General features: G+C 36.4%; 1 protein-coding gene across 1 annotated transcript in view; it reads right to left on the reverse strand.

The window, feature by feature from the left end:
- Positions 1 to 18519, reverse strand: part of LOC131681518 (inactive hydroxysteroid dehydrogenase-like protein 1) — a 32133-nt gene extending 13614 nt beyond the window's left edge. Inside the window, exons 1-4 of the mRNA XM_058962333.1 lie at positions 17681 to 18519; positions 17330 to 17563; positions 5187 to 5407; positions 4786 to 4881 (exon numbers count right to left, since the gene is read on the reverse strand). Of these exons, the coding sequence (XP_058818316.1) occupies positions 4786 to 4881; positions 5187 to 5407; positions 17330 to 17563; positions 17681 to 17852 (723 nt within the window). The 5' untranslated portion in view covers positions 17853 to 18519. The remainder of the gene's footprint in view (positions 1 to 4785; positions 4882 to 5186; positions 5408 to 17329; positions 17564 to 17680) is intronic.
- Positions 18520 to 27510: the final 8991 nt, after the last annotated feature.

Genomic DNA, 27510 nt, shown 5'->3' on the forward strand with positions numbered 1-27510 from the left:
TGTCTATAAAAGCTAATCTTATCTGCGTAATGGGCCGGATCACTATTTATTGCAACAGTGTTTGGACAGAATTCGCTACTTCTTCTCTACGATATATTTATTGGCTTGAAAACTACCGAGGCAAAAATAGTGCGAGATGTTATAAATCAAGGAAAGTATTTCTTATTTTCCATATCGGATTGTTTGTGGAATACAAGTATACGAGCGATAATAACGAACACTGAAAGGAAATATAAAGGATTGTTAACCTGATGCACGGGCTTGTTAGAAATAACGGAGCTTGAAATTAGGTTCATAAAAACAGACGCGGCGAATTTTTAATACGTATTGACCCGTGATCATAGATACTAGTCAGATTAGTCGTATTGGGGCTAATTTCCGATCAACTATTCATTTTTACGGCAATGTTTTCTCGATTAGATCTGTTCGCACCCTCTCATTCTGCTACTATCCGCAGAAGGCTGATAGCACCCAGTCGTCGCCGGTCTAAGGACCAAATGTCATCAATAGACTTAGACTCGCGTGGAGGCATGAGATAGGAAACTTGTGAGAATTTTGTTATCCCACCGTTTGACGACCCCATCTAAAATGCTATTGATATGACTCAAATATTGACCCTAGATGCTAAGTAAAAATCTTCCAGAATATCCGAAACGTCCGTAAATGGCAAGCCTAAGTTTGCGCCGCTAAAGCAACAAAAATGATCCATAAAAAATTGAAAAACGATCCATAAAAAAGTTCTCCATGTTCCATGAAACAAAACTGAAAATCCATAAAACAGTGTGAAAGATCCATAAAAAAGGGTGATTTGCTCCATAGATTATGTAAAATTGAACTATAAAATAGTCGCAAAAGAGCACTAAAATAATAATAAAAGAGCAATTAAAATGAACCAATGCCCCATAAAAATATTGGAAATGTTCCATAAAATGATACATTTTGCGCCATAAATTAACTGACATTGATCCATAGAATATTAACAATGTGCATTAAAACAAGTCGATAGGTTCCATAATATCGACAAAAATGTTCCACGGTATTACAAAATGGAGCAATAAAATGTCAGAAAAAGTTCCATAAATTTGATGAAAATGTTTGCTAAATAATTTTTCTTGGTCCATAGAAGATGTAAAAATGAACATTAGAAATGATTCATATATCGAACGTTAAATTATGGTTCATGGATATTTACAAAACGATCCATAAGAAAAGACAAATGTAAAACGATCCATTAATATGTGCTTATGCACCAGAAAAATTAAGTTTAATGAATTCATGCGAATTTTTTGCTATTCGAACTAATAATAAAGTTTATTACATTTGGTTGTAATGTCAAACTGCAACAAACAATGCATACATTATAGTTAAACTTCAGCTTCCGTATCCCACTAGTCAGCAAACTGACCTTAGTTAACCTGAAATCATTATGGCAACTCTTTAAACGTCAGGGTATTTATGATATTAGAGCGCTGAGAGTTAATAGACCACTGATACAGGCTGGCATGAGTCGCAAATCTGAAGCGAAAACGGACACTTTATACACGAAGACTCACTAATGTGGCTAGCGCTTTTAACTAGCTTTAGCCCCTATGTTTAAGTAAACCGGGCAAACGAGAGGACCACAGGTTTGCTTGCAATTCCAGCTACGGGTTAATCAATGCCTCGTCCAACGGATCCTCAGCGGCTCGGATATGCGGCCAAGCTGCATCACACTAGCTCCCAGTATAATCTCACTTGTTAAAACATTGTCACTATTATGAGAATTATTAAGCACAACTTATTTTTTCAGTTTACCATAAAATTTCGCATGAATTCATTAAATTTATTTTTTCTAGTGCATAAGCACATATTAATGAGTCGTTTTACATTTTCTTTTCTTATGGATCGTTTTGTAAATATCCATGAACCATAATTTAATGTCCGATATATGAATCATTTCTAATGTTCATTTTTACATCTTCTATGGACCAAGAAAAATTATTTAGCAAACATTTTCATTAAATTTATGGAACTTTTTCTGACATTTTGTTGCTCCATTTTGTAATACCATGGAACATTTTTGTCGATATTATGGAACATATCGACGTGTTTTAATGTACATTGTTAATATTCTATGGATCAATGTCAGTTAATTTATGGCGCAAAATGTATCATTTTATGGAACATTTCCAATATTTTTATGGGGCATTGGTTCATTTTAATTGCTCTTTTATTACTATTTTAGTGCTCTTTTGCGACTATTTTATGGTTCAATTTTACATAATCTATGGATCAAATCACCCTTTTTATGGATCATTCACACTATTTTATGGATTTTCAATTTTGTTTTATGGAATATGAACAACTTTTTTATGGATCGTTTTACAATTCTTTATGGATTATTTTAAATATTTTATATGCAAAAGTACATGTTCCCTCCGTAAATTGGGTCAATTCATGAACTTTATCGTATAGCTCTGAGGTTGTTTCGAAAAGATTTGTGGAAATATCATTCGCATAAATTCGTACTTGTGATTGCGATAGGGACCCTATTAATAATATAATGACGTACCGGAAGATACGGAACATGTGTAAAACAGGTCAGATCATATGTTGTAGTACTGGAGCGCGTATCAATTCATAAACTAGGGCTTATAGCTCTGTGGTTATTTAGAAAGTATTTTTAAAGTATCCTTGGAAAATATGGCAAATGGGAAAAAAGGGGTTTGCGGTGGTCAGTTATTTTCGTCCGCGTCCTTTATCACTTATTTGAATAATGTGATTCATCAGCAGTGCAATCTTTGGAAAAAAATATCTAGGTTATGTAATTATTTTTTTCCGATCTAATTTTAATGCAGATAACTAGATAGTCTTCATTTCGTTATATTCTGAATGGTACAAATTTTTATCGTACGTAATTTTAAATGTTCTTTGATTTGATGGCATTGTAAGGGAACCCATATCCGCCGGTTGAAGCCAAACGAGCTGATATTTCTTTAGACTGAGCAAATTAATTTCTTTGTTTGTCTAGTGTTTATTTGACCATTTTTACCGATTTTCATTGTATAGCATTGTTTTTGGAATGCCGTATTTCGCCGAAATGAAGGAGCAAGGAATAGCAAAGTCGTTCACCTACCGTTTGATTCAATTAAACATATGCAACACTCCCGACTGTCGGCTGTCCAGAGCTGAAGTTGTTCAAACCAAGCATTTCAAAATTAATTCAATAAACGATAAACCTATCATAAATTCTCGGCAGCCGGCTGCCCAGAGCAATAAACACATGATTCATTCAGATTTGTGCAACTCTTTACTCCATCCTACTAACAAAAACTTCTTCTCGTTTGCCACGAGAGATGCAGAGGTATACACGATCTCCATAACAACTTTTATTACTATACTAACATTCTTTCCCATCCCCGATGACTGTACGGACGTGGCCAGCGTTTTTATTAGAATTTCAATGAATAGAACTCTCAAAACGTGCACATTGAGGATGGATAGTTACTCCCAGGCCACATTCGTTGATTCTCTGTGCGATTTCACTTGTTCTGGTCAATCACGGAGTAGCAACTAAGAATTGTACGGTCATCATGCTCATGCTTAAAGTTTTAAATGAGATTTTATGTACCTAAGCTTTCAAGAATATTATAAAAAAATTGGATCAGTTTTATTGATTGACCACATTGTCGCTTGTTCAGTATTATGAGAAATACTATAATAATGCTGGAAAAGGCATCGTAATAGTAATCCTAAACATCCAAGATCGGTTGTACCACGTACAAATTGATATTTACATTCTCATTTTTGTTTTATTTATGATTATTATTAGTGTTCTGTCAATAAATCTGTGATTTATGATACCGGTTCTGCATACATCTATGTAGTCCAAACATTACCCCATTTTACATCGATTCCCGCCACCTAACCTGCTCAAACTTGGTACTATTTACCAGAAACTGAAAATCTAACAAACAATTTGGGTGAAAGTATACGTAGATTTGGCTGTCTTTAAACTGAGTTCAAGATCCAGGGCAATATGACCCGCTTATACCTTAGTCGTTACAAAAAGTTAATATCTAAAGAAGGTTAAGTCGGACTGAACTGTTCTCTGTAATTATATAAAGTTTGAATGGTTAAAGAAACACCGTAAAAACCTTCTCACTATTGTACGAACTAGACTCATTAGCAAAATCATTATCAACTTCTTCCAATTAACCATATTTTCAATTAGACAGAACAGGTGGTTATTGTGTTTTAGATGAGTCTGTAGTGTGCACATTGAATCACAATGCAGGGGCGATAGTTCATCAGCTCAAAAAATTGCATTTAAAAATGGATCAATGACCCCAAACAATGTTCATTGAAACTCCATCATGTGATCTCGTACATCATTCCCTTGTGACAACAAACATATGCTCTAGCTACTGTACCCATACAGTACCCAGATGACTCCATCAAATTGTCTTACCGTGCCGACAACCAAAAACCTTGCCGGCCGGCATCGCCCGGTTGCGTGCGACGAAACTGTATATATATACCGGTGACTATTAGCCTCCAGGCAAAGTGCCTAATACCAGTGCTGTTTTTAATTATTATAAACAGAACCGTATCAGCCTACTGGCCTGCTTCGGCTTTCGAGTGCACCCCATCTTTCATGTGCACTTAGAACACACGCTTGAACTGACTATCACTTTTTAGTCACCCACCACCGAGCTTTTTCTCACACAACATTCAATTAGATACTTGGTTAGTTGACCCCTAACAGGGGGGTGCCAATCGGGCTGTCAACCGAATCTTACTCACCTTGGTGGTCACAAACAGCGGGCTGACCAGTTGACACGTTATACCGAACGGTTCCAGCTCGTACTGCAGCGCTAGGGTGAAGTTGTGGATGTAGGCCTACTCGGCGGAGCGTTTGGTGCAGGTTGACCAGGGTGAAGGAGCAAATAAAATGAAATATGTTAGATGCAGTGAGTACTGAATAACATTGAATTTATACACAACTGGTTTTTATGCATATCATTGACATTATGTGTGAAACGGTATGTGACTGGCTAGCACACTGAGAATGATGACGATTCGGACAAATAAAAACAAATTTTATTCCCTTGACTAACTAAGTAGTTTCACTATCGCAACGGTCAGTTTATGGTTCTATGGTGTTTGTGTATAAATGGCAAATTCTAACTTGTATCTCTACTTACTTTGGAGGCCGCATAAACAGTCATGTATGGCAACGGCTGCAGCTCACTGCCGGAGGAGATGTTCACGATTGCCCCTTGGCGGCGCTGTTTCATCTCAGGTAGCACTATCCTCGTTAGCGTCGTTGCGGCAGCGATGTTGATATTGATGATATCCCAAAGTTTGTCCTCCGGAACCTTATCCAGATCATCCGGAAAATCTACGTTCGTTCCTACATTATTTACTGTATATAGTTTGCAGTGTAGGAGAATGAAAGAAATAAAAGAAATAAGTGATCATCATGAACAATGGATTGTTTAAACAGTATAATGACGAAACATTCGACGGGATCGCTGAGCTATTACATGATACTGATCTATAGTTAAGTGAGCGCTTAAAGGTTACTTAAAATTTTACAATGCAGCTGATGAAAGAGATTGGTTGCGATAGTTACATAATGGTTGTTTCGTAGAGGATGTTGCCTTAATCGAAATTTTTCGTCATGCCATGATGCTTGCTTTAGTATACAGGTGGAGATACCAAGCGTTACCGTAAATCAGTGGTTTTCAACCTTTTTGCTTCTATGTGCCCCTTTCTGAATATTGATCCTTATGATGTACCCCTTTCTGAAAATTATTTGCCATCATTACTTTCTCAGAAAAAATGATCTTCAATGGAATAAAAATCATAATTTTACAATTAGAAACCTGTTCCTGTTCAATTCTCAGTAGGCTTTTCAATTCTTGACACACTGAAACAATATATAAAGACAAAATTCAGAAGGCAATATTAGGATAACAAGTTAAAATTTATCCCGCATAATTCACCCCCTGCAATAGGCTAATTTACCCCTGGGGGTGAATTCACCCCCGGTTGAAAACCACTGTCGTAAATGTTCCATACGATTTTTGTGATAACCAAGTAAAGACAATATTCTATTAGTTCAAAAATCTCCGCAAATACATTTTTACATTTTCCAGATATACATTAAAAAACCTGTTTTAATCCACCTAGCGGTGCAATTGTGCCTTTCTCATTTCTCTAAACTATGGCACGGAGGCTTTTTATGTTCATCATAATCGTGGAAATGTCCATTACATTCTTAGTACACTTTGCACTTATACACAATGGCATGCCAGCCACGGACTTGATGAGCTACGTGTCGACGGTGAAACACTTGAAGCAAAAAATATCATACTCCATTAGCCTAATCAGCATTAGATCAATGTTATCTGCTTGCTAACTCATTTTGTCATGCGGGGGTGGGTATGTGAAGAGGGCGAAAGTCCCATGAACGAACGACTCCCCAGCTTAAATTGGTATGCTTTGTGATATAGCGGTGGTTTAAAGATGATGGGGTTGAAAGGGAGGGGTATGAGGGCTGGATGGGGTGGTGGTCTGAGGGGTGATTTAAGGAGATTTTTAAAGGAGGGGCGCGAACAGTAGAGGGGGGGGGGTGTAACCCCTCTCCGTAAACCATCAACTACGCCCCTGTTAAAATCCAGAAACCCTAAACGAGTCGAAAATTTTTTTTGCCGGGATTAGGTTGACGTTTTTCAGAGTGATTGCATAACCTTTCTATATGAGAAAGGCAAAAATGTGCCAAAATCCAAAAAAGTGAATCGTAGTCAAATTTTTTTTTCGAGTTTGCATCAAATCTCGACGTTTCATGCACCTTGAACACATTAGCATCAAAAATAAAAATTCTATTTTTAATTTTTCCTATAGTTTATATGAGAAATTTCTGTGTGGCCGCACTCTGAAACCCGTAATTCCGGAACCAGAATTCCGATCGATCCAAAATTCAATAGCAGCCGATGGGAAGGTTGCACCTTTTATTTGAGGCTAAGTTTGGGCAAATCAGTCCAGCCATCTCTGAGAAAAATGAGTGACATTATTTGACACATACGCACATACATACACACACATACACATACAGACTTTTTCCGATTTCGACGAACTGAGTCAAATGGGATATGGCACTCGGCCCTCCGGGCCGGGATTAAGTTGACGTTTTTCAGAGTGATTGCATAGCCTTTCTATATGAGAAAGGCAAAAAGTTTAATATTATTTTGTTATTACTGTCAATAATAGTTAACTAGCAACAGGCAACATTTTTGTGTTCATCGGTTGTATACAACGTCTGTAGGCAGGGGTATGGAAGCTATAAATCAGAGTACGCAAGATAAAGTTAGCAAAGTATTATAACTTACCAAATTAAATGAATCGTTGAGATTTTTGGTATTGAAATTTCCTTAGGCTTCCTTACTTCTTTACAAAACGTTTCAATAAAGGTTAAACTGAGAAAGTGTCAAGAGCAGCAGTTTTTCGATATCTTTCACACAATCTTGTAGTCGGGGCATTGTTACAATACTACTGATTGATTTCCATGAAGATTTTGCCAACAGTGTGCAAAAAACTGCTTGTTTCGTTTTCAAAGATGGTCGCTTTTCGAGACTACTATGCACTTGTTGAATTTTGTTTCAGAAATTTAGGTATTGAATTAAATCGTGCCTATAACCTTCCCAGAAATCTCAGAAGTACATATAGAAAGTTTGGTGTCAACCCGTGCAACGGATCAGGACGCCACGCACCAGCGTCGGAAAAGTAGTCTAGTTGCACATTTAGGGGAACATGGGGAGACTTGACCAGGTTTCCAGCTAAAACTGCATAAATCTCTAAAAAAGCCTTCAATCCCTCAAAAGACATTGAGATATAATGTGCAAAGTTATTGTGCGTCTTCATGATTTTTTGCAGAATTTTTAACTTAATTTTTGAAAAGTTACAAAAGTTTTTCTGTGATCGTTTTTTTTGTTCACCAAGTTGACCAAGGGATTTTTGAAAAATCATAACAAAAAATAATGTTATAAAACATACTGTAAATATTTTTGCCATATTGTCGAGACCCTTAGGTAGCAGTAAAAAATATTAAATGGCTGCATTTGATAAATTTCGATTTAAATCGGATAAACTGTACTGCTTGCATTGCATGTTCACACATCACGAAATCAGTCCTACTATTGCTAACTTTGTTTACTAATACTAAAATATAAAGACTTATGTTTGAGGTGGGATTTTTTATGGCATGATTAACATTAACAGTGGATACCAAAGCATAATAAGTATCAGGAATTTTGCATCTTTCTTTAGCTAATTGCCACTTGGTCAAGTCTCCCCATAAAATCTTGGTCAAGTTTCCCCAACATTAGTTATTGCGTTCAATGTCATGCAAATTTTAGTAATAACTATTCCAATTTATGTAAAATCATTTCACTGCTTCACAAGGATTAAGATGGTATATTAGTACATTAATAGTAATTAGTAGTCGAGTAGATATGTCCATACACAGTGTGATAAAAAATTACATCATTTAATGCAAATTTATTAATCACGTAATATTTTCTGTAAGGAAAGGATTTTTTATTCCAAACTTTTAAAATTACCTTAAGGGATCGAAACAAGTCTAAAAATATTTTTGAAAAAAATTTGAGAATCGAATAGAAGACGCCATAGCCAAAAATAGAATTTTGCGCTTGGTCAAGCCTCCCCATGTTCCCCTATACTAGTTATCCTCATTGTCAGAGATGTGCGGAGGAAAAAACAAATAAATTGGGAACCTTTCATTCCATTGATAAAAACTAAAACTGCTGGAGAAGATTGTGCTAGTTTAAAGCAGTAACCCTAAAGTGCAGATGATACAAGAACAAATTACACCGTTAAACTCCCAAAATTTTCTGCACGGTAAATACTGAGCTCCAACTATTATTGGAAATCCCATAGAAAACGGGACAAATATGCGATCATGGGCAGTATAGTGTTAATAAATAATAATTAGTGCGATATAATTGTGTATGTTTGGAAAGACAATAAGATTTTTGTCTTTTCTTTCCCTACACCCAAAACTCGGCCGAAATACTTTTACGGTAATGCTAATGGCGTTTAATACTAAAACAGACACAACAAAAATTCTCCAAACGGTAATACCAATACGTTCAAATCCTTTTTGCGTCACTCTCATGTTTCATCAATATTTATAAAATAAATATTAATGCCTCGGATTGTCTGGAAGTGTGTAGCACTTCGCTTGTCATTGTATTGCGTATCAAGCAAAGCGAACACATTGTGGATAAAGACGAGTTTCGATTTTCTCTACACGACACATTCCGTATTTGAAGATCGGCTCACACTCGGCTAGCTTCTAAGTACAGTCAGAAAAAAACCGACTCGGAATAGTGGCGAGGTATTTCAGTCTGTGTTAACTTGAAATTTCTTTTCTATCACGGACGTCAACAGTAAGGTATCGACTGCACAGAACATAACCAGTCGTTCCCATGTATGGGAAGCAAAACTTATGGTTTGGATCCACGTATCCGAACCGAGGATCTGAATCCAGACAGTTGCCTGGATGTAAGCACCAAATCTGGGCCTGGTTCAGGTCCGGACCTAAAAGGGGAAAAGGAGATGGGCTCGATCAAAGGACTGGTCCGGATTCGGGAACTGGTGCGGATCCGAAAACTGGTCCGGATCCGGAAACAGATCCGAATCCGGAAGGGACAGAGCCGAGTTTGAGCCGAGTGTTTGGTTGTGTGATGCACATACATGTACAGTTGCCAAAATTCGTCGTTCCACCATTTACTAGACAATAGAATCTTACCCAAAAGTAATAGAAACATACCCGTCGGATTTTGGGTGTATAAATAGTTTGTGCATTTTAATATACAGTAGAATCACTAACTGAAACATATTTATTATTGCATCTTATTAGCCAAGAAAAGGTACGTAGACCGGTGAAAATTTGCAAAATGTTTGTTTCGTGAGAAAACTATAATTTGTGTTAAAACCCTGCTCTTCCCCATTTATTCATTTTTTCCTTTTGATACCTTTCGTTCAGTTTCTTCATTTCAATAATGTGACTAATTTTTCCAGTCATTCACCTCACCAAAATTATGAATTTGGCACAATTTAATTTATTCTATTAATTGTATAGCCTTTTTAATAGAGTTTAATTATTTTACTTCAATTAATTATTTTTTTCTTTTGTTTATTCATTTTATCAATTCTGTTCATTTTGTTTATTCTATTGATTTGATTAGTTTTACCCACATTATTTATTTTATTCATTCATTATTTAGTTTCTTCCTTTTATTAATTTGTTAACTCTGTTCAGTCATTCCGTTTATTTATTTCATCCAATTTGTTTATTTGGACATTCACCCAATTTTTCGATGCATTGCAATAAATATTTAGGAAAATACTGTTCAACTGTTGCATTTTTATACGAAAATTCACTGTATAAACTAAGACTCTCTTTATGAAATATGATTTTTGCTCACCGTGAAAATTTTACCGCCCTTCTCCCCTCTCCCGTAACAATCCACCAATAATCAAAGTTGTTATGTCTCGAAGGCAAACCCCGACTTCAAATATCCCAATATCCTTCACTTTTTAGATGGCCCAGTGTCTGTTGAGAATGAAGAACAATTTGTTTGGTTCTTGAGCATCGTCCATGCGTTAATCAACAAAAACTCTCTGATTAAAAAAAACGATCATGAACATCGTAGTGAGATTCGTGGTGTTCAAAATCTGTATGAACTTTAACGACATCATCGATGACCGAATCTTTTTGACTGAAGTATTATCCCAGACCCGGATGAAGAACGATTAAAGAAAAAAATCAATGTTAGATTTAATAAATGTAAAAAAGGTAATAGATCCAAAGTAAGGTGAATTGGATCAATACTTGACAATAGTTTTAGCCACATGGGTTAGCATCTACGACAGTTAATCCAACAAATGGATAGAGGTCCATGTGTTTAAAGGGAAGGTGCTGCCTTATTAATTCAATTGCACGAAATCATTTTTATTTATCATAGTAAAAAAAAGTTTGGCTACGTATTTTAAACGTCAGCAGCTTTGGAAAAGATCAAAACGACATATGAATTAATGATCCAATTCATAAGATTCATTCATACAATTTATTTATTTATTTTATCATTTATTCCGTCGATTGAATTTTTTCGCAGCATGAACTTTTATCCTACCAAGAATTGAAGCAACGCAAAGTTAGCATCCTGTGGAAGTGGCCACAGATGGCAGTGGTTGTTTTGCCAGAATCGTGCTATCTATTAATTACGCCTAATCGTTAAACTTGGGTCAATGACGTTTTCGGGAGAATTTGTGGACATTACAAGCACATACATATGGCGTTGTTTACATTTTAACGACATTCAATTAGCTAGAGATTACTGGGTAGGGAAAGTTATGAAAATTGGAGCAATAGTACTCAAGTGAGAGCAAGGATGTGAAGTAAACTGATCGGAAAACTAGAAGTGGCAGGGTCATTAGAACAGGCTTAATATCGTACGGGCTTAATATTTGTCTTCTGTTAATGAGGGTCGAGCTTAGGCAGTATAACTACGAATCACCCGAGTTCACTAACATGTGTCCTGGTATCGATAGACGTGTCCATCTTTACCGTGACAACCGACATGAATGTCGTTAAAATGTAAAAAAAAGAAAATGTGACTAACATAGTCGAAATAAAAAAAGGAAAAAAGACATATGGTGTTGTTATGTTAATAATTAATCTCCCTAAAAATGAGATATGTTTACCAACTTTCTTGCAAGTGCGAATATTAAAATTATGTTTTCGGCAAAGTTGTACAGCAAGATTTTGCCGATAACGATATATAAGTCACGTTGAAGGAAAAAGTTGTTAAGGGGTCATTCACAAATATCAGTCAATAACTTCGGGTGAATTATATATAGAGATTGGTCTTCAGTAAAGATGTTCGCAAAAACAAGTTCTTTAACATTTCTGAAGACTTCATCTTGTTTCTTATACTTTGAAAGAAGTTGTAGAAATTTTGGATTGATCACTATGACCATATCATCAAATGGAAGGTTGCATTATCATACAACATCCCAGAAGACACCATTGCGCTTCGCCGTTTTCGCGTAGATAATTTCTCACACGGATGTAACGGATTTTGCTGGCAGAGTAATGCGACTTATGTTCATGATCTCAGGATCTTAGTCACGATTTTCGTAATTTCTGTTCAAGTTATCGTGAGGTTGTAATCAGAAGTAGTGTAATCTGCGTTTCATGGATCTTAGTCACGATTTTCGTAATTTGTATGTACGTTTTCGGGATATTTTATTCTTGAGTTCATTTTCGAATTTGTCACATGTAGTAACGTGACTCATGTCCATGATATTAGCAGGACAGTTTGTGTTAGCAGTTTTATCATGATATTCGTCATTCCTCTTCACCTGGTAGTGATGTGCTATTTTTAATTACTATTGGTTTTATTTACTCAGAATACCCGATCAGAAACATTTCAAAACTATATCTCGCACTGTTGCTTGTTATAATTTTCTGTTATTTTAACTATTAACGAGACCAGATATATAGCACAGGTTACTACGAAAATTGAATTCTTTTATAACCTTGTTATTTCATTTTGATCAGGTAACGTGGCGATATGACCTAGATCATACAAGTGTGACCGATTCGCGGTATCTTGTTTTATGAACAATTTCACGAACACGATTTGTGGCTCTATAAAGTATTATTGATGCCCAGTGCAGGTTTCGTTTGCTGTCCGGACATCACATTGAACCTTATCAAATGAATAATGATGTTTAAGGTCCTAATAATTTTCTTATATATGCGGCTCTGCATTAAATATCAAGAACAAAATCTAAATTTTGTGAAATAGTTCACGTGAGAATTTTATGACCATATGCAGAGTTGTGTAAAATTGAATATATTCCAAATATCACAAGCACTCAAGAGAGCTTGTGAATCATGTACTAGCAAGCATGAACCATTTCGCGAATCTATAAATAATATTTTATGATTTTGTGAACTATTTTACGAGCACGAATGGTGCGGTGTGACTAATGAGGGATTCCATGAGAAACCGGCAGACGGCAACATATGACCAGCATCGATTCGAACGAAACTTTGCAGTTGTATTCGGTTTATGTATCTCCATGTTTTTTCTGCCATTTGCAATACTTTGATACAAGAGCAATTTTTCAAAAGGGCGTTGACGTTTCTTCGTGCAATAATTTTTTTTTGTTCCATTGCTTATTTTATACAGCAAAACTACCTGAGAACGAGTTACAGGGAATGAATGCTTCTGTACAAAAAAACATACACTGAAAAAAATGTTTTGTCATTGTCGCAACTGCTCATTGCGCCGCACCATACATCCAAACACAACGATGGGGCACACCTATATTAAACATCTTTTCCACGTCATCGCCCCTTTATTTAGGACGCCGCTGGCGCAAGTATGAACGAGGAGAGGTAGATGAAACGTCAGTGAGGGTGAAGAAGAGATAAAAGAAGTAAACAGATCGTGAAGTTAACATTTCTAAACCTAAACCTAAAATTACTTATGAGCTAGTTAAAATTCTTAATCTACAATTGTATAACGCTAATTAAAACCTAAATTGGATGCTCTGCCTGAAATTGTAAGTAGAAGGCAGATACTAGTAGTTATAAATAATACGGAAATTTTTGGCTTCAGAATCACAGTTCAGTTAGTACATGCGGTACTGCATTCATCCCTAAACTTAAATAGAGCAGTTCGTATAAGTCCTTAATTGACACTTAGTTGCTATCTTAATATCTACGGAAACAAGCAAACTAAATCAAACGATCAAGCGAGCGTTCGAAAAAAGGTAAATTGCAGTTAAAAATTATGTAAATGTAATCCTAACCTAAAAAACTAAAACCCTTAGCTTACCCACCACCGATCTACGAACTAAACGTAAAGGAGAACAAACACAGAAGAGACACTAAACGTAAGTCGATATAATTCATGCAAATTTATGTATAAAATAAGACAATCACACACACTGAAAAATTATCATGTACAACATAAAACATATATTCTTCCCCTTTTGAATAGGGATTTTTTAATCGTCGCGCAGTTATCGTCGCTGAGTGCGCTGAAATACACGTCGTTTCAAGAAATCGGAAATCAGTTACTTTATTCGTTGCAAATTGCAACAGTCATTTTTCATAAAATCAAAAAGTTAAATAATTTAAATTTAAAAAAAACTCATTTTTAAATTTTTTTATGTTTTGTCACTAAAAACCTAAACAGAAGAAACATTTTAAATGTATTGCTTGATGGAGAACGTATCGGTAAATTGTATTGTTAAAACAAAATTTAAAACATCTCGAAAATTATCACATTTTAGAAAAAAAATTGTAAGAGTATTTTGATTTGAAATAGCGTTTAGAATGACATTCAAAAAGAAAATTGTATTTTTGACTGCAAATAGTATGAATTGTAAAAATATATCAAAAGTTGTTAGGAAAACTTTTTTACTTAAAGCTTCTCCATAATCAAAATACACTGAAAAAGTTTCTTTCGCGTCTTTAAAACGACAAACATTATATTGTTGATATTTTATAATGGGGTAACGCGAATAACTTATAAAAAGGACATAATCACACGAATTAATTGTTTTTGTTGGAGTAAAATTCCAAATATCTCGAAAAGAAGATTTTTGTTAATTTTTGTTTGCATTTTGATTTAAAATGATACGTAGAATTATATTCCATAATGAAATTACGGTTTTGTATGTCAAATAGTATGTAATTTAAAACATGTATAAAGTTATTGATAGAAAAACTTTTTTATCGATAAGTTTTCCAACAAGCAATCACTTTCAAAATGTTTTTTTCGCTTTTGCTTTTAATTGATAAAATATAAAAAATAAAAAAGTGTATTTTTTGCAATTTAAATTTTTAACATAAATTTTTGTTTTTGAATCAAAATAATCTTATTGACTTTGGAAAATGTTTAACTTCTATGCCGGTGAAACGTGAAAAGTTTCATCGGAATCAAAGATGATCGGTCACGATTTTAACGATTTTCGGTCGGATGTTCGTGCAATTCCTCTAATGTACTAGGAATCTTGAATTAGTTCACGAATCATGAATGATATTTTATGATTTGGTAAACTATTTAACGGACGCGAATTATGAGACATGACTACTTCGTTAGAGACCATAATTCAGTACACGTATACATCAATTATATTTTATATTTTAGTGAACTATTTCGTGAGGTCGGGTATTGATTCGGGACTAATGTGTTATGAAAAGTTTACGAGAAAATATGTTTCACAACCACGAAAACTAGATCGTGTTCAAGATGTAATAAACCATGAACCTGTTCACGTCGCATAGTTGGACTCTTAATAATATTTCTAAATCTACCAATAAAATCACGAGTCAACCTTTGGTTTTATGAATAATGTTCATAAAGTTGTGAACTAGCTCACAGAAAAGCGATTTGCTAATGACATGGCGGAAGCAGTGACAGAAGTTCACAAAATAAAAACAAATATCTCCAACAATAAAAGCGTTATGCGGGCGTTATTGAAGGAGGATTGAACATAATTATTGCGCACTTCCCATCAACCTGGACTTCGCAGTTCCAAAGTGCGAGTGATCAAACTGCTACTGAAAACTGCGAGCTGTCAAAACACATGTATTTCAAGTGATAGAGATGGTACTGTCATAGACAGACCAGTTGAATTAACCAGTCTATGAGAAGAATTTAATTGAAGAACAGTAAGTGCGTAATTCGGTTAGAATCTAGTTTTTAGTGCCACAAGCAATATAAAACACATGATTTTCGTTAATTGTCCTGTTTCCGTAACGTAAAAACGTAATTGTTCCAGAATTCGCGGCGCTTTATTTTCGGGACATTTTTTTCGTTTGTCCAACGTACCTTGTATTTATGCCTAATGGGGTATATTCTAACGGAACCGTTTTAAAATCATCAGAAGGAATCATCACCCTACAAACTTTAGGGACATCTTATGAGTTTCAGGAAGATCCTAGAACATTCGGAAGATTGCTCATTTACAGAGAGATCCTTTGAACTTCAGATAATTTGTACGATAGGTAGTTTTCGCCAAATTCCAAAGCATTTCCGCGATGCTTCAAGAGTATTTTAGAAAATTTTTCAAGAGTATTTTAGAAAATTTTTAATGATCAAGATCAGGATCACGCACGCCCAGCGGCTATTATGTTTCTGATAAGATTTATTAATGCTATCGCGCCCACAAACCGGTGACTCCTGACTCAAGGCACCATGGATAACTCCGCCAGCTTACTTCTTCTAGATCACTTTAATTGAACATTGTTTGTTCCATGTTTAGAATTGAAAATGACTTTAGAACTATCAGCACACACCACACCATGTAATTTTTTGATTCGTAACGATTCTGGTATTCCCGGATGAAACATTTTTTGTAAACGGACAAGTTGGTCCATACGTTGCGTAAATTGTTGAGAAATTTTTTGATAAAGCCACCAAACAATTCCGGAATAAAACTTGTTTGCAAATTTTACGATCCGAAGGTCCATCCAAAAGATCTAGATTCGTATATTCGGAGAAGTTAACCATCGCTCAGAACTAGAGATGTACGAGCGAGTATTTGCTGTCAAGAAGCATCAGTATCAGCTCGAATCAAATGCCACAATCTCTCGTGAAAACCATTTTCTTATCAGAACAAGTTGAATTGACGGTTTTTCTTATACAATAAAATCACATTGAAGTTTGTTATTCATTTTCTTTGTGTCTTGCGAAGAATATTTGAGAATACTAAGCGAAACTGTTTTAACCCAGTGAAGCCTGCCGGTCTACTACATTATCAAAAACATCAATAGTTTTCATGTTACTTTTAGGTTACATATTTTTTCATGTCTTTAAGCACCCCATTTTATTATAAAGTTATACAGATAATACCATATGCCTTTTCAATGTAAGCCTGATCGTGTCTTGTACACAATAATTTTATATTTCTCGATAGATTACTGTCCTACGTTTTCAATAGATTAAAAAGTTCAGGCTAATTTATTATTTTCATTGCGATAAAGCGAAGACTGCTCTCACAAAAATAAAAATTTCATCTTTGGAATTTTACACTTCAGATAGCTGATTGTCGTAACCTGACCTAGCTATCGTATTTCTTGGCTAAACAAGTTTTTGTCGTTTTATGTTACACATACATTAGCACCACTCATTTCTCTTCCATTTGATAGTAACTGTATTGATAATGAAAATATGAACACCGGAATATGTGTCCCCAGAAGTCCTAACACTTACCCAGATGTCCCAACACTTACCCAAAATGCCGACCGGGATACCGGCCAGTTCCTGCTTGATTTTGTCGTAGATTGGCCGGCCCTGACCAAAGTCCACCGCAATCCATTTCGTTTTAACCTGATAACGCTGTTCGATCTCAGCGGCTGTGGCTATTAGCTTCTCAGTGGTCCGTGAGATGAGCACAATGTTGAGACCACGTGCGGCCAACTGGAATGCATACTGCTTGCCAATACCGTCGGTGCAGCCGGTGATTACTGATGCGATCGTTGCCAGCAATAAATAATAATGAAAAACACACACACAACATATCAATATAAATTAACAGGGAATGCGGACCGTTCGTTTCGGTTGGCTGAAGGATCTTCGCTTACCAGCCCATTTGCCGAATCGCTCCACCAGGCTTCTATTTTCCGAGGGAACAAAGTAGGGCATCAGCATGGCCACGATTGCTTGAACGGGTGATTTGAAATTGTCATAGAGCCAGAAGACCAGAGCCCACAGTCCTAGGACCGCCAGACCTATGACGCTCCCAGTGAACAGCATGTTTGGTGCTTCAGCTGCAAAGGCAGCAGCACTCACACAATTCGAACACACACTCCCAAGCCCAGTCAATGCCAGCCGGTTACCACTTTTTAATCTGCTCACTGTAAACCCCTAAAACCACAGTCCCATTCAAAACACGCGACAAAAGCCGCGACTATTCACTAGTAACAAACGCGAAGCTCGTCCGGCGAGATACTGTACAAGACTGAGCCCGGCAACGCTCGCGCAGCTGATGTTCGGCGGCACGGAACTGAGCGGTTACTACTCTACGCGAGAAGCAGATCGCAAACACCAGCAACATGCAGCTTCCACGCACAGAATCAATATGCAATCAAAACATAACCACTGAATTCACTGCCGCTCCGACAGCAAACAGTGCAAAAGTGTTCGAACTTTGTAGACAGAATAGGAACACTCACGAGCAAGGCCGCTCCGGTGGCATACTCACATCTAGTGATGTAATTGCGAGGTTTGTTTTGATGTTTTTCTTATGCGCTGCTGATCTTTTCCGCGATCCTCGTCGAAAGTGAAAGTGAACCGAAATCTTTGCACAAACAGGTAGTTTGTAAGTAAATAGCTCTCGGTGCCGGTGACTTGCCGCTGTGCACAATGAAGCAATCGTGATCCACTGACGATACCCAAGTAAAAATGTCAAAATTTGTTATGTAAACGTTGTCGAGCGGTTTGTACGAGCATGCGCACTGCACGGGTAGCGTTTTATGCGCGAATCTAGGGGTACTACAATTTACGATTCGGTCGCGAGGCGAGCGATTGTGAATGTTGTGAATTCAAAGGAAGCTTTCGTAGGTCAACTGGTCGGTGTTTAAAATTAATTAACTGTTGTGCATTAATTACGCGTGAGAGTGGCTGTATGGGCCAATGAAGATCCCCTCAGTCAGTGTTATTACTTATCACACTGATAGCGTTTTCGTTTTGGCCTAGTAGTAAACATCAGTGTAATATGAAAAAGAGATAGACTGATTACATCCAACTTTGAATGATTGTTGCAATACCGGTGCAGTACAATGTCTTTTGACAAAAATGCCATGAAATTAACTAGTAACATACAGTAAATATATAGTAGAGACCCCATTGCTTTGATTTTCAAAAGAACTTTCAGTGACATTGAAAGCGCCATCTGGTGGTACATAAGTTAGCAAATGCGTTCACAATACAATGCACAGCGTTCAATTTTTGACTTTAATCTCCACCAGGCTCTACTGATTCCTTTTATGGCCCTTGGTAATTGTGCAAATTTTGATACCGATCGGTCGTGTCTACGGACCCTCCAAACATTTCAAAGTTTATATGGAAATTAATATGGAAAATATGTTAACATTGAAAATAAATTCTTAAATAATCACCTCATTAATCAATTCATGAGAACACTGTATATTTCTAAAGATATTCTTCTACTGAACACATTTGAGGAACATTGCAAGTTTGTGAAAATTCGCTGAGAAAAGTTATTAACTAAAGAAGCAGCATGACATTAAAACAAGTGGATTTTATTATTAATCATAGCTCCATCGTTATTCAAGTGTAAACTACACTTGCCACCCACCGTTCGCGTATGGCAGATGAAGCTATTCAAACAGGGTATTTGGGTTTAGGTTTGCCAGCATATTGACGAACAAAAATCTATATTTCGGAATTCTTTGGCTTGAATTTGGTATTGTACGAAGACTTTATGTTCGTAAACATTATTGGGAATCGCGAAACTTTAAAATTGTTAGTGTAACAATCGTATGATTGAATGGAGTTTTAGGAAAAATAATTGTCAATTTTGTGTTATATTTTATTGGAAAGAATTCAAGTAAATGATTAATTGTTATATTCTGTAAGTATCAGTTTTTGAGTGTGCTTGAAAATAAAATTTTGTGATTATATGTGTTAATATGTGTTTCTTTCGTTTTAAAATTGGCGAAGGATTTATAATTTAGTTATGGAATTTTCGTTCCGGCTTCGTCTCATCAGAATCCGACACTAACTTAATGGCAGGACTAAGCTAGCGTTCGATTGACGCTCCCTCCCTCCAAAAATGAATTCACTATTTCAATATTAATTCTTCAAAAGGGCCAAACAGATTTCTGTAAACAAATTTGTTTCGCTCATTATTCCGCTGCCTAGTGAAATTTTATGAAAAAGACGTATAAATCTTAACTTTTACCCTTCTAAGAAGCAATTTCAAATGTTTTCAGCGTTAAAATTGTAGAAAATTAGCTAATATCCATCGCGCGTTGCTGCGATTTGCAACGAAATAAGAGGAAAACACATTTTTTACGGAAGCGCCATATGGTGGGCCGATAATCCCCAACCAATTGCTTACAAACATGCTCCATAACAAATGCCTACTATGTATAAATTTTGTCGGCAATCGGTTAAGCCGTTTGGGAGTCCATAACTCATATACATACAATCATTAACTTTTATAAATGTACTAGCTAATACCCATCGCGCGTTGTTGCGACTTCCAACGAAATATGCGGAAAACACAATTTGTTCCAAAGCGCCATCTAGCGGTAAGATAATCCCCAACCAATAGCACACAAACATGCTCCATAACTAATGCCTACTACGTATAAATTTTTACGGAAATCGGTTAAGCCGTTTGGGAGTCTATAAATCATATACATACAAACATTGACTTTTATATATATAGATAGATAGATATAGATATAGATAGATAGAAAGATAGATACAGAGATAGATAGATAGATATCTATTGTATAATTTACCGCAACAAGGCCATAGTAGCGCGTTATGGACTGATTAGGGTTAGTGAAGCAAGAATCCCTTGTCATTAGTTATTTACGCCATTCTGGAGAGTACTACAATTAATGGTTTTTGGATGGACACTATATCGTTTAGACAGATGGCTCTTTTGTCACTTAATAAAAAATTAGCATGTCATAAGTATAACTTATGAACATAAAACACCAGATTTTGTATAGCTAATCATTTATATTTCATTTGATCCATTATATTGCATTTTGATTATTTACATTATATTTCATAACAAATATGCTGGTATGGGGAGGGTACATCAGAGCATCATTCGAACTATGTCTTGGATTAGGGAACGTGAAACGCCTGCCCCTAGTCAGAAGATAGGAATGGCATTATTGACCATCTAATTCTTTGGGATTATGTTGTTGGTGCTTTTATTCTTATCTGTCACGGCATGGTAAGTTTGACGCGCTCTTCTCGCACAAACCATCAGGCAGTGCCTTAACGAGTGTTGCAAATTGTTTCAATCCAATCCAACCCAATCCAATCCAATCCAATCTAATTCAATCCAATCCAATCCAATCCAATCCAATCCAATCCAATCCAATCCAATCCAATCCAATCCAATCCAATCCAATCCAATCCAATCCAATCCATTCCAATCCAATCCAATCCAATCCAACCCAATCCAATCTAACCCAATCCAATCCAATCCAATCCAATCCAATCCAACCCAACCCAATCCAATCCAATCCAATCCAATCCAATCCAATCCAATCCAATCCAATCTAATCCAATCCAATCCAATCCAATCCAATCCAATCCAATCCAATCCAATCCAATCCAATCCAATCCAATCCAATCCAATCCAATCCAATCCAATCCAATCCAATCCAATCCAATCCAATCCAATCCAATCCAATCCAATCCAATCCAATCCAATCCAATCCAATCCAATCCAATCCAATCCAATCCAATCCAATCCAATCCAATCCAATCCAATCCAATCCAATCCAATCCAATCCAATCCAATCCAATCCAATCCAATCCAATCCAATCCAATCCAATCCAATCCAATCCAATCCAATCCAATCCAATCCAATCCAATCCAATCCAATCCAATCCAATCCAATCCAATCCAATCCAATCCAATACAAGAGATAAAAAATAAGTATGTGAAACAATGAAATATAAAAATGTAATATAGCAGGGTAAAAGGGTATAATACGCCCCACCGGGCCAAAATGCCCCTCTTCAATTCCCAGAATTCCTGAATTATCTAAAAAGTAAAAATGACTGATAACAGTATCGTTTCATGAAATCAACGTACTAAGTTAGTTTGGAATTTTTAATATGTTGCAAAACAACAATATACACAAAAGTTTCAAAAGAGCAACTTTGGTGTAAGTTCTTACTTTTTCCAATAGCATTACAACTAATTATAACAGTTATAATTGTAACTTATTATAACAGGATAACAGTCGGATTTGATAGAACTATTTCAAGTAGCTTACTAGAATATTATAGTTACTATCTTAGTTTTTAGCTTGGCTTAAAACGCGTGTAGAATTATTCATGCATTCACAACATCTCATCACCGGATAAAATGCTCCACCCATTGTGGTGGGTCATACTCACCGATTGTTGTGGGGCAAAAAAAGGAAAAACTAATTTAGGCATCTTTGAAAAATATTTAATAATATGTACTTGTATCAGGATGTTTTTAATAAAAAATTAAACGGGTACTGATTTCTAACTAATATAACATTAAATTAGAGTAGTTGGTGCGGAGATCATAGTGTCGAATGGTGACATATAGCTATTTTGCTTAAGGGGGGCGTATTAGAGCTGTATACCCTAAAAGGAAATATTAAATTTTTAAGTAATTTAAATGTTCAGAAATATCCTATTTTCATCACTATCACAACTATTCCTGCAATAGGGCATTGCAAAAAAAATGTATTGAATTCTCAAAGCTCCCCTTTTATATTGTGACAAATGTCAAATTATGCTCAGATACCAAAGTTTTTTTTGCATTGACATTATGGGACAATATGAGAAAAAAATATGTTAAGTGCCATAACTTTTGCAATAGCATCCGGAAAATTTAAGTTTATACTTTTTTAAAAGAAAGCATTCTTATCATTTGAATGAATATATTTTAATTTCTCGAAAAATGCGGGATGTTGGGGTTTTGGGGCCTTTTATGATTCATTTTAAATTCGATCATATTCTAGTGCATCTTCAACCAATATTTTTAACCCATTATTACCCAACTTATTTTTCACGTGCATCACAAATTGAGTTTTCCGATCGGAAATTTTCCTCAGCGTATGTTGTTTCAGAATATGACAAAAATGTGTAACCCCTTAAAGGACGATTGAATAAAACAAATTATAAACACCGGTTTAACCACTTTAACTTCTCTAAACGTATTCTGCAAGAGTATATGAACAATATTAACTCATCGATAATGCCTGTTCTGTGTTATTGAGTAATAGAAGTTATTCTTAGCACCTACTATATATAGTAGGTTGAGCAATAATGGGTTAAAATGTATCATGATGGACGTAGGAAATTCTCAGAAGCGAAACAAAAATATATTCGCTACCGAAAAAAATTAGAGATATCAGATTTTTTGACATTTAGTCTAGAAACCAATAATTGAATGCCGATTTTCCATATTCTTTCAGAAAGAAAACTTTGTCCATGACACTATAAGTAGTAAATTAAATAATAATTGATTGTTAAATGTAGTTGATATGCGCAATTTACTTATAAAAATGTGGAATCGAAACTAAATCTAATGTTTCTGAATTTAACCGGTAAGGAATCTATTTCTACTTTGTTCCTACAATACATTTTATGAAAATTGATTGAAAAAAGTAGAAATGTATGAGAAAATGGCAAAAATTGATATGAATATTTAAGTCTTTTTTTTATAAATTACTCGATTTTTCAGGCGTGCGTTAATAACATTGTAAAATGAAAATTTTTAATACATTTTTTCAGCTCTCTCTGTGCTCAATTAAATTATCTGAAAACACTAAGGTATGAGATGTTAATCATTTGGAACTTTGCAAGAATGTTTTTTGATAGTAATTCAAACGAGTGGAGCAAAAAAAGCGATTTTTTGAAGCTGACTAATGAGAAGCCCCCCTTAAGTCAACTGCCTCAGCATGACTCAAAACTAACCACCACTAATCGTCACATATATGCTTTTCTAAGCTCTAATTATCATACCACTACGGGTCGGTGACGCTCGGTGGTGGATTCATCAAAATCCGGTTATTCTTAAGGCTATTCCAAGGTGGCAATTTACATAATCAGTTCGATCACAATTCTGGCGATTGATATCTACGCCGACCTGCTCCGAGTGATATGCTGAGATCAATTATTGTATGCCATGCAGGTGCATATTACTAAGCGCGGTGATCTCATCAAACATCATACGATAGTTGAATTGAATGTTGCCTCAGGCTAGGTAAATTGACCTTTATCGAACAGCGATATACTCCCAATCGTGTTCAAGAGAATGGTAAATACATTTTGTTTAATTCCAGTAGTCGAAATGCGATTATTTGATATAAAAACTTGAATAACGCGTGCCTTAAACGATTTGAGTCAAATTGAAAGTTTCAAAAAATGCATAGGGTTGGTGGCTACACCCAAAAATCCGACGGGTACGCTTTTGTTACTTCTTGGTAACAGCAATTGCGCATTGCAGCATTAAACCCATATTACCGCATAGGTAATACACGGTGTAATGACAAACTTCGGTAGCTGTGCATGTATGTGCATCACACATCCAAACACTTGTTCAGTGTTTGTCAACCTCGGCTCTGTTCGTATGTAGCATAATTCGGTCGATTTCTATGATAGTATTAGTATCGAGTCAAACCAACGGGAATCATGGTGGATTTCAGGTTGGAATCTGCTCCAATATTGGCAGAAACCAGCCGGAATTACGGATTTTTTACTGGGTAGGTTGGATAGTGAAAATTACTTGCACTTATTTTAGAAGCTGCCAACCTAAGTTCTTATATCCATGTCCAACTCTGACAATGGATGTAGTTTCCGGTCAACCTTATAGTTGCAATGACGCAAATTTTACTGGCGCATAACACCGAACATAACTCACCTGTTTAACGGTATGTAGACGAAGGAGGCCGATTCTCTTCCCAGTTTTATTACAACAGCAGAAGCAGTGTTGGCAAGCCTTCTAAGCCTTTGGTATAGACAGTCAACGTAGGATAATGGCTGGCTGAGGGTTGTACTGCAGCGTATGTATAGCTAAACCATTGGGTGTATCCCATAAATACTTACCGATAATCCTAAAGCTTTCAATTATTTCGATTTAGTTAAAGTTAACTTGGAGCTTAATCTCGCGGAAGGCATGTACATTCAGCTACACCACGTCACAAACTGTGTTTTGATTACGTTTTGAAGTTTAGCAAATTCATCAAGTACAGACAACTCTAGCAATCGACCAGCGATACCTATAGCTAAACCAAAAACAACGACCCAATTAACCAATAATAAAGTGACAGACGACGACAACCGCTCCCAAACCAACACCTAGTATCACCAATAATGAAGCAAATACCGATGAAGATGGATTTACAGCAGCGATCCGTAAGAACAACAACCAAATAAGAACCTCTAACCGTAACAGCAAGAGAGTACTGAATTACTGAATGACCCATAAGCTGCGGCGGATAAGGCAACTAATGCTTCACCTCCAAAGAAAAGGATCTCAACACACAGCAAATTGCGTCAACAAGATCTGTCTGGCTGACAGACATTCTTAGGGGGTTTCGTTTTTTGGAGCCTGCGTCAATCTGGCGCTAGCTTATTAATGTCACTAAGTCGGATTCTGATGAGACGAAGTCGAAGTGCAACATTCATAACTGATTGCAATGTATTCTCGTACATACATGTTTATGCGACTTTCGAATGACTTCATCACAGTATTCGCCTTCTAAAGAACTTCGCTGAAGATGCGAACATGTAAGTATTTACAATAGGGCCATGTAGTTAGAAACTTCCGAATCAAATAGTCTTGTCCTTCAACACGATTTTATTTCACATATACACTAGCGCAACGTGTCCACATAATTCCGAGTTAAAATTTTTGTCATACGCATGTGTATGACCCTTTGAACGATTTTTTGAAGACGCGGATCTTCTAGGACGTTTGGAGGATGAGTATGTTAGTATACGTTGGCGCCAGGTAGCGACAGAATTCCAAACTAAAATGTTCACCTGCCTAGCCGACTTGGCTTAAAGAACAACTTTGCTCTATAGAGCAGATATGTAGTTAATGAGGACTTCGAGAATCGAGATACAGCATCTTGAATTCATTCTTTCTGGGGTGGTGCAAAACTTTAAATATGAGTGTTGGGTGCAAGGATGCAAAATGCCTACCTTTTCTGCGGCTGTAATTTTTCTGCCTACATTCTCATTTCTCTCTCGATGCTGCTGTCATTCGCTAGTGCAGGACGCCCAGCGCTGTACGGCTGCCTGTGTGCAAAGCAGTAACATGACAAAAAACTACTGTCCCCAGTACAGCCACCAGACGCGAGCGGTACAGCTTCTCTTTCCTTATTTTCAGGCATTGTAATTCTCTCTCACTCACGCGAGAAGAAGCTTATCCGATGTCCAACTTTTACGAGATAAGATGAGTCGCAAAATTCTCCGCCTCCACAAATAGCGTGAGAATGATTTTCCGGATAAAATTTATTTGACTTTTTCCTTCTCACCGGAGAAGGTGATAAAATTTTAATTTCGTGGAAATCAATAAAAACTTCAAAAAATACACTTAATTGCAAAGAAAAGCGGCAAAGAAGTATGATAGACTTGTTTTTTCGTGTTTTGGAATAACGACAGGAAAGCATCGAGCAAAAAAAGGATACCATGATAAACTCATTCACTCATTCTCCGACTGTTTTATTTATCCGGAGAAATAACACGTTTTATTTATCCGGAGAAGTTGTGTGAGTGCCAATAACTTTTCGTGTGAAAATGTGAGTTTTTATTGTCGCAGTAGCAAACTATCCGGGCGCATTTACTCATATGAGCGATAAATGCAATGCCTGCTTATTTTACATTTTTTAATATTTTCAATCTTTTTAATATTTTTATTCAAAAATGACGACAATGAATGCGGCTCATTTACGCCACGGCCAGTATCAACGCTTTCGTGTGCGGGCCTCTCCCTTTGACTATGCAGAGAAAAATGTACAAAGCGAGAGAACAAACTTTACTCCGCCACACTCTCACCGAGCAGTCGGAGTACAGCAACAAAACAAAAATGTATTCTACTGCTGTACGGGAAAATGTACTCGATTTGGCTACCGTTCTGGCAAGAGCTGTAGTAATGCGTCGCTGTAGCGGGCTGTACGGCTCGTGCAAATGTAAATATACTGAAAAAATGTAGTTTATCGGTACCGTTGGCATCCCTGGTTGGGTGTACTTATTGAAGCGATTTCAAACTTACGATGTCAAAATTTACTTGAAAAACCAACTACACATAACTTCAAGCAAAACGGCCTGAGTTTTGCAGACAACATTTCGCTTGCTCGTGTCGATATAACAAAGACGCTGCAGAAGCGTCAATGGTCCATTTCATACATTATTGCACAGAGCTGGCGAGTGTGTTTGTACGTTTTGTTGTAGCCATGGAGCCAAGCCGATTGCCGAAACTGCCGTTTAGGAAGCACATTCATCGAATTCCATGCTGCGATGCAAACAATCGGACATAATGCGGCTAACCGTGACAAAGGCTAATCGACACACTGACTTCTTGCAAGGACGAACGGGTTTTTTTTGTTTGATTCGTCCATTGTTCGTCTGTTTGATGTTTCGGTGCGGAAAATTGAACTCATGAAGAAATTTGGCGTATAAAGCAGTTCCGCCCGGAAATTAT

Source organism: Topomyia yanbarensis, chromosome 2 (genome assembly GCF_030247195.1).
Source record: "Topomyia yanbarensis strain Yona2022 chromosome 2, ASM3024719v1, whole genome shotgun sequence".
Lineage (NCBI taxonomy): Eukaryota > Metazoa > Arthropoda > Insecta > Diptera > Culicidae > Topomyia > Topomyia yanbarensis.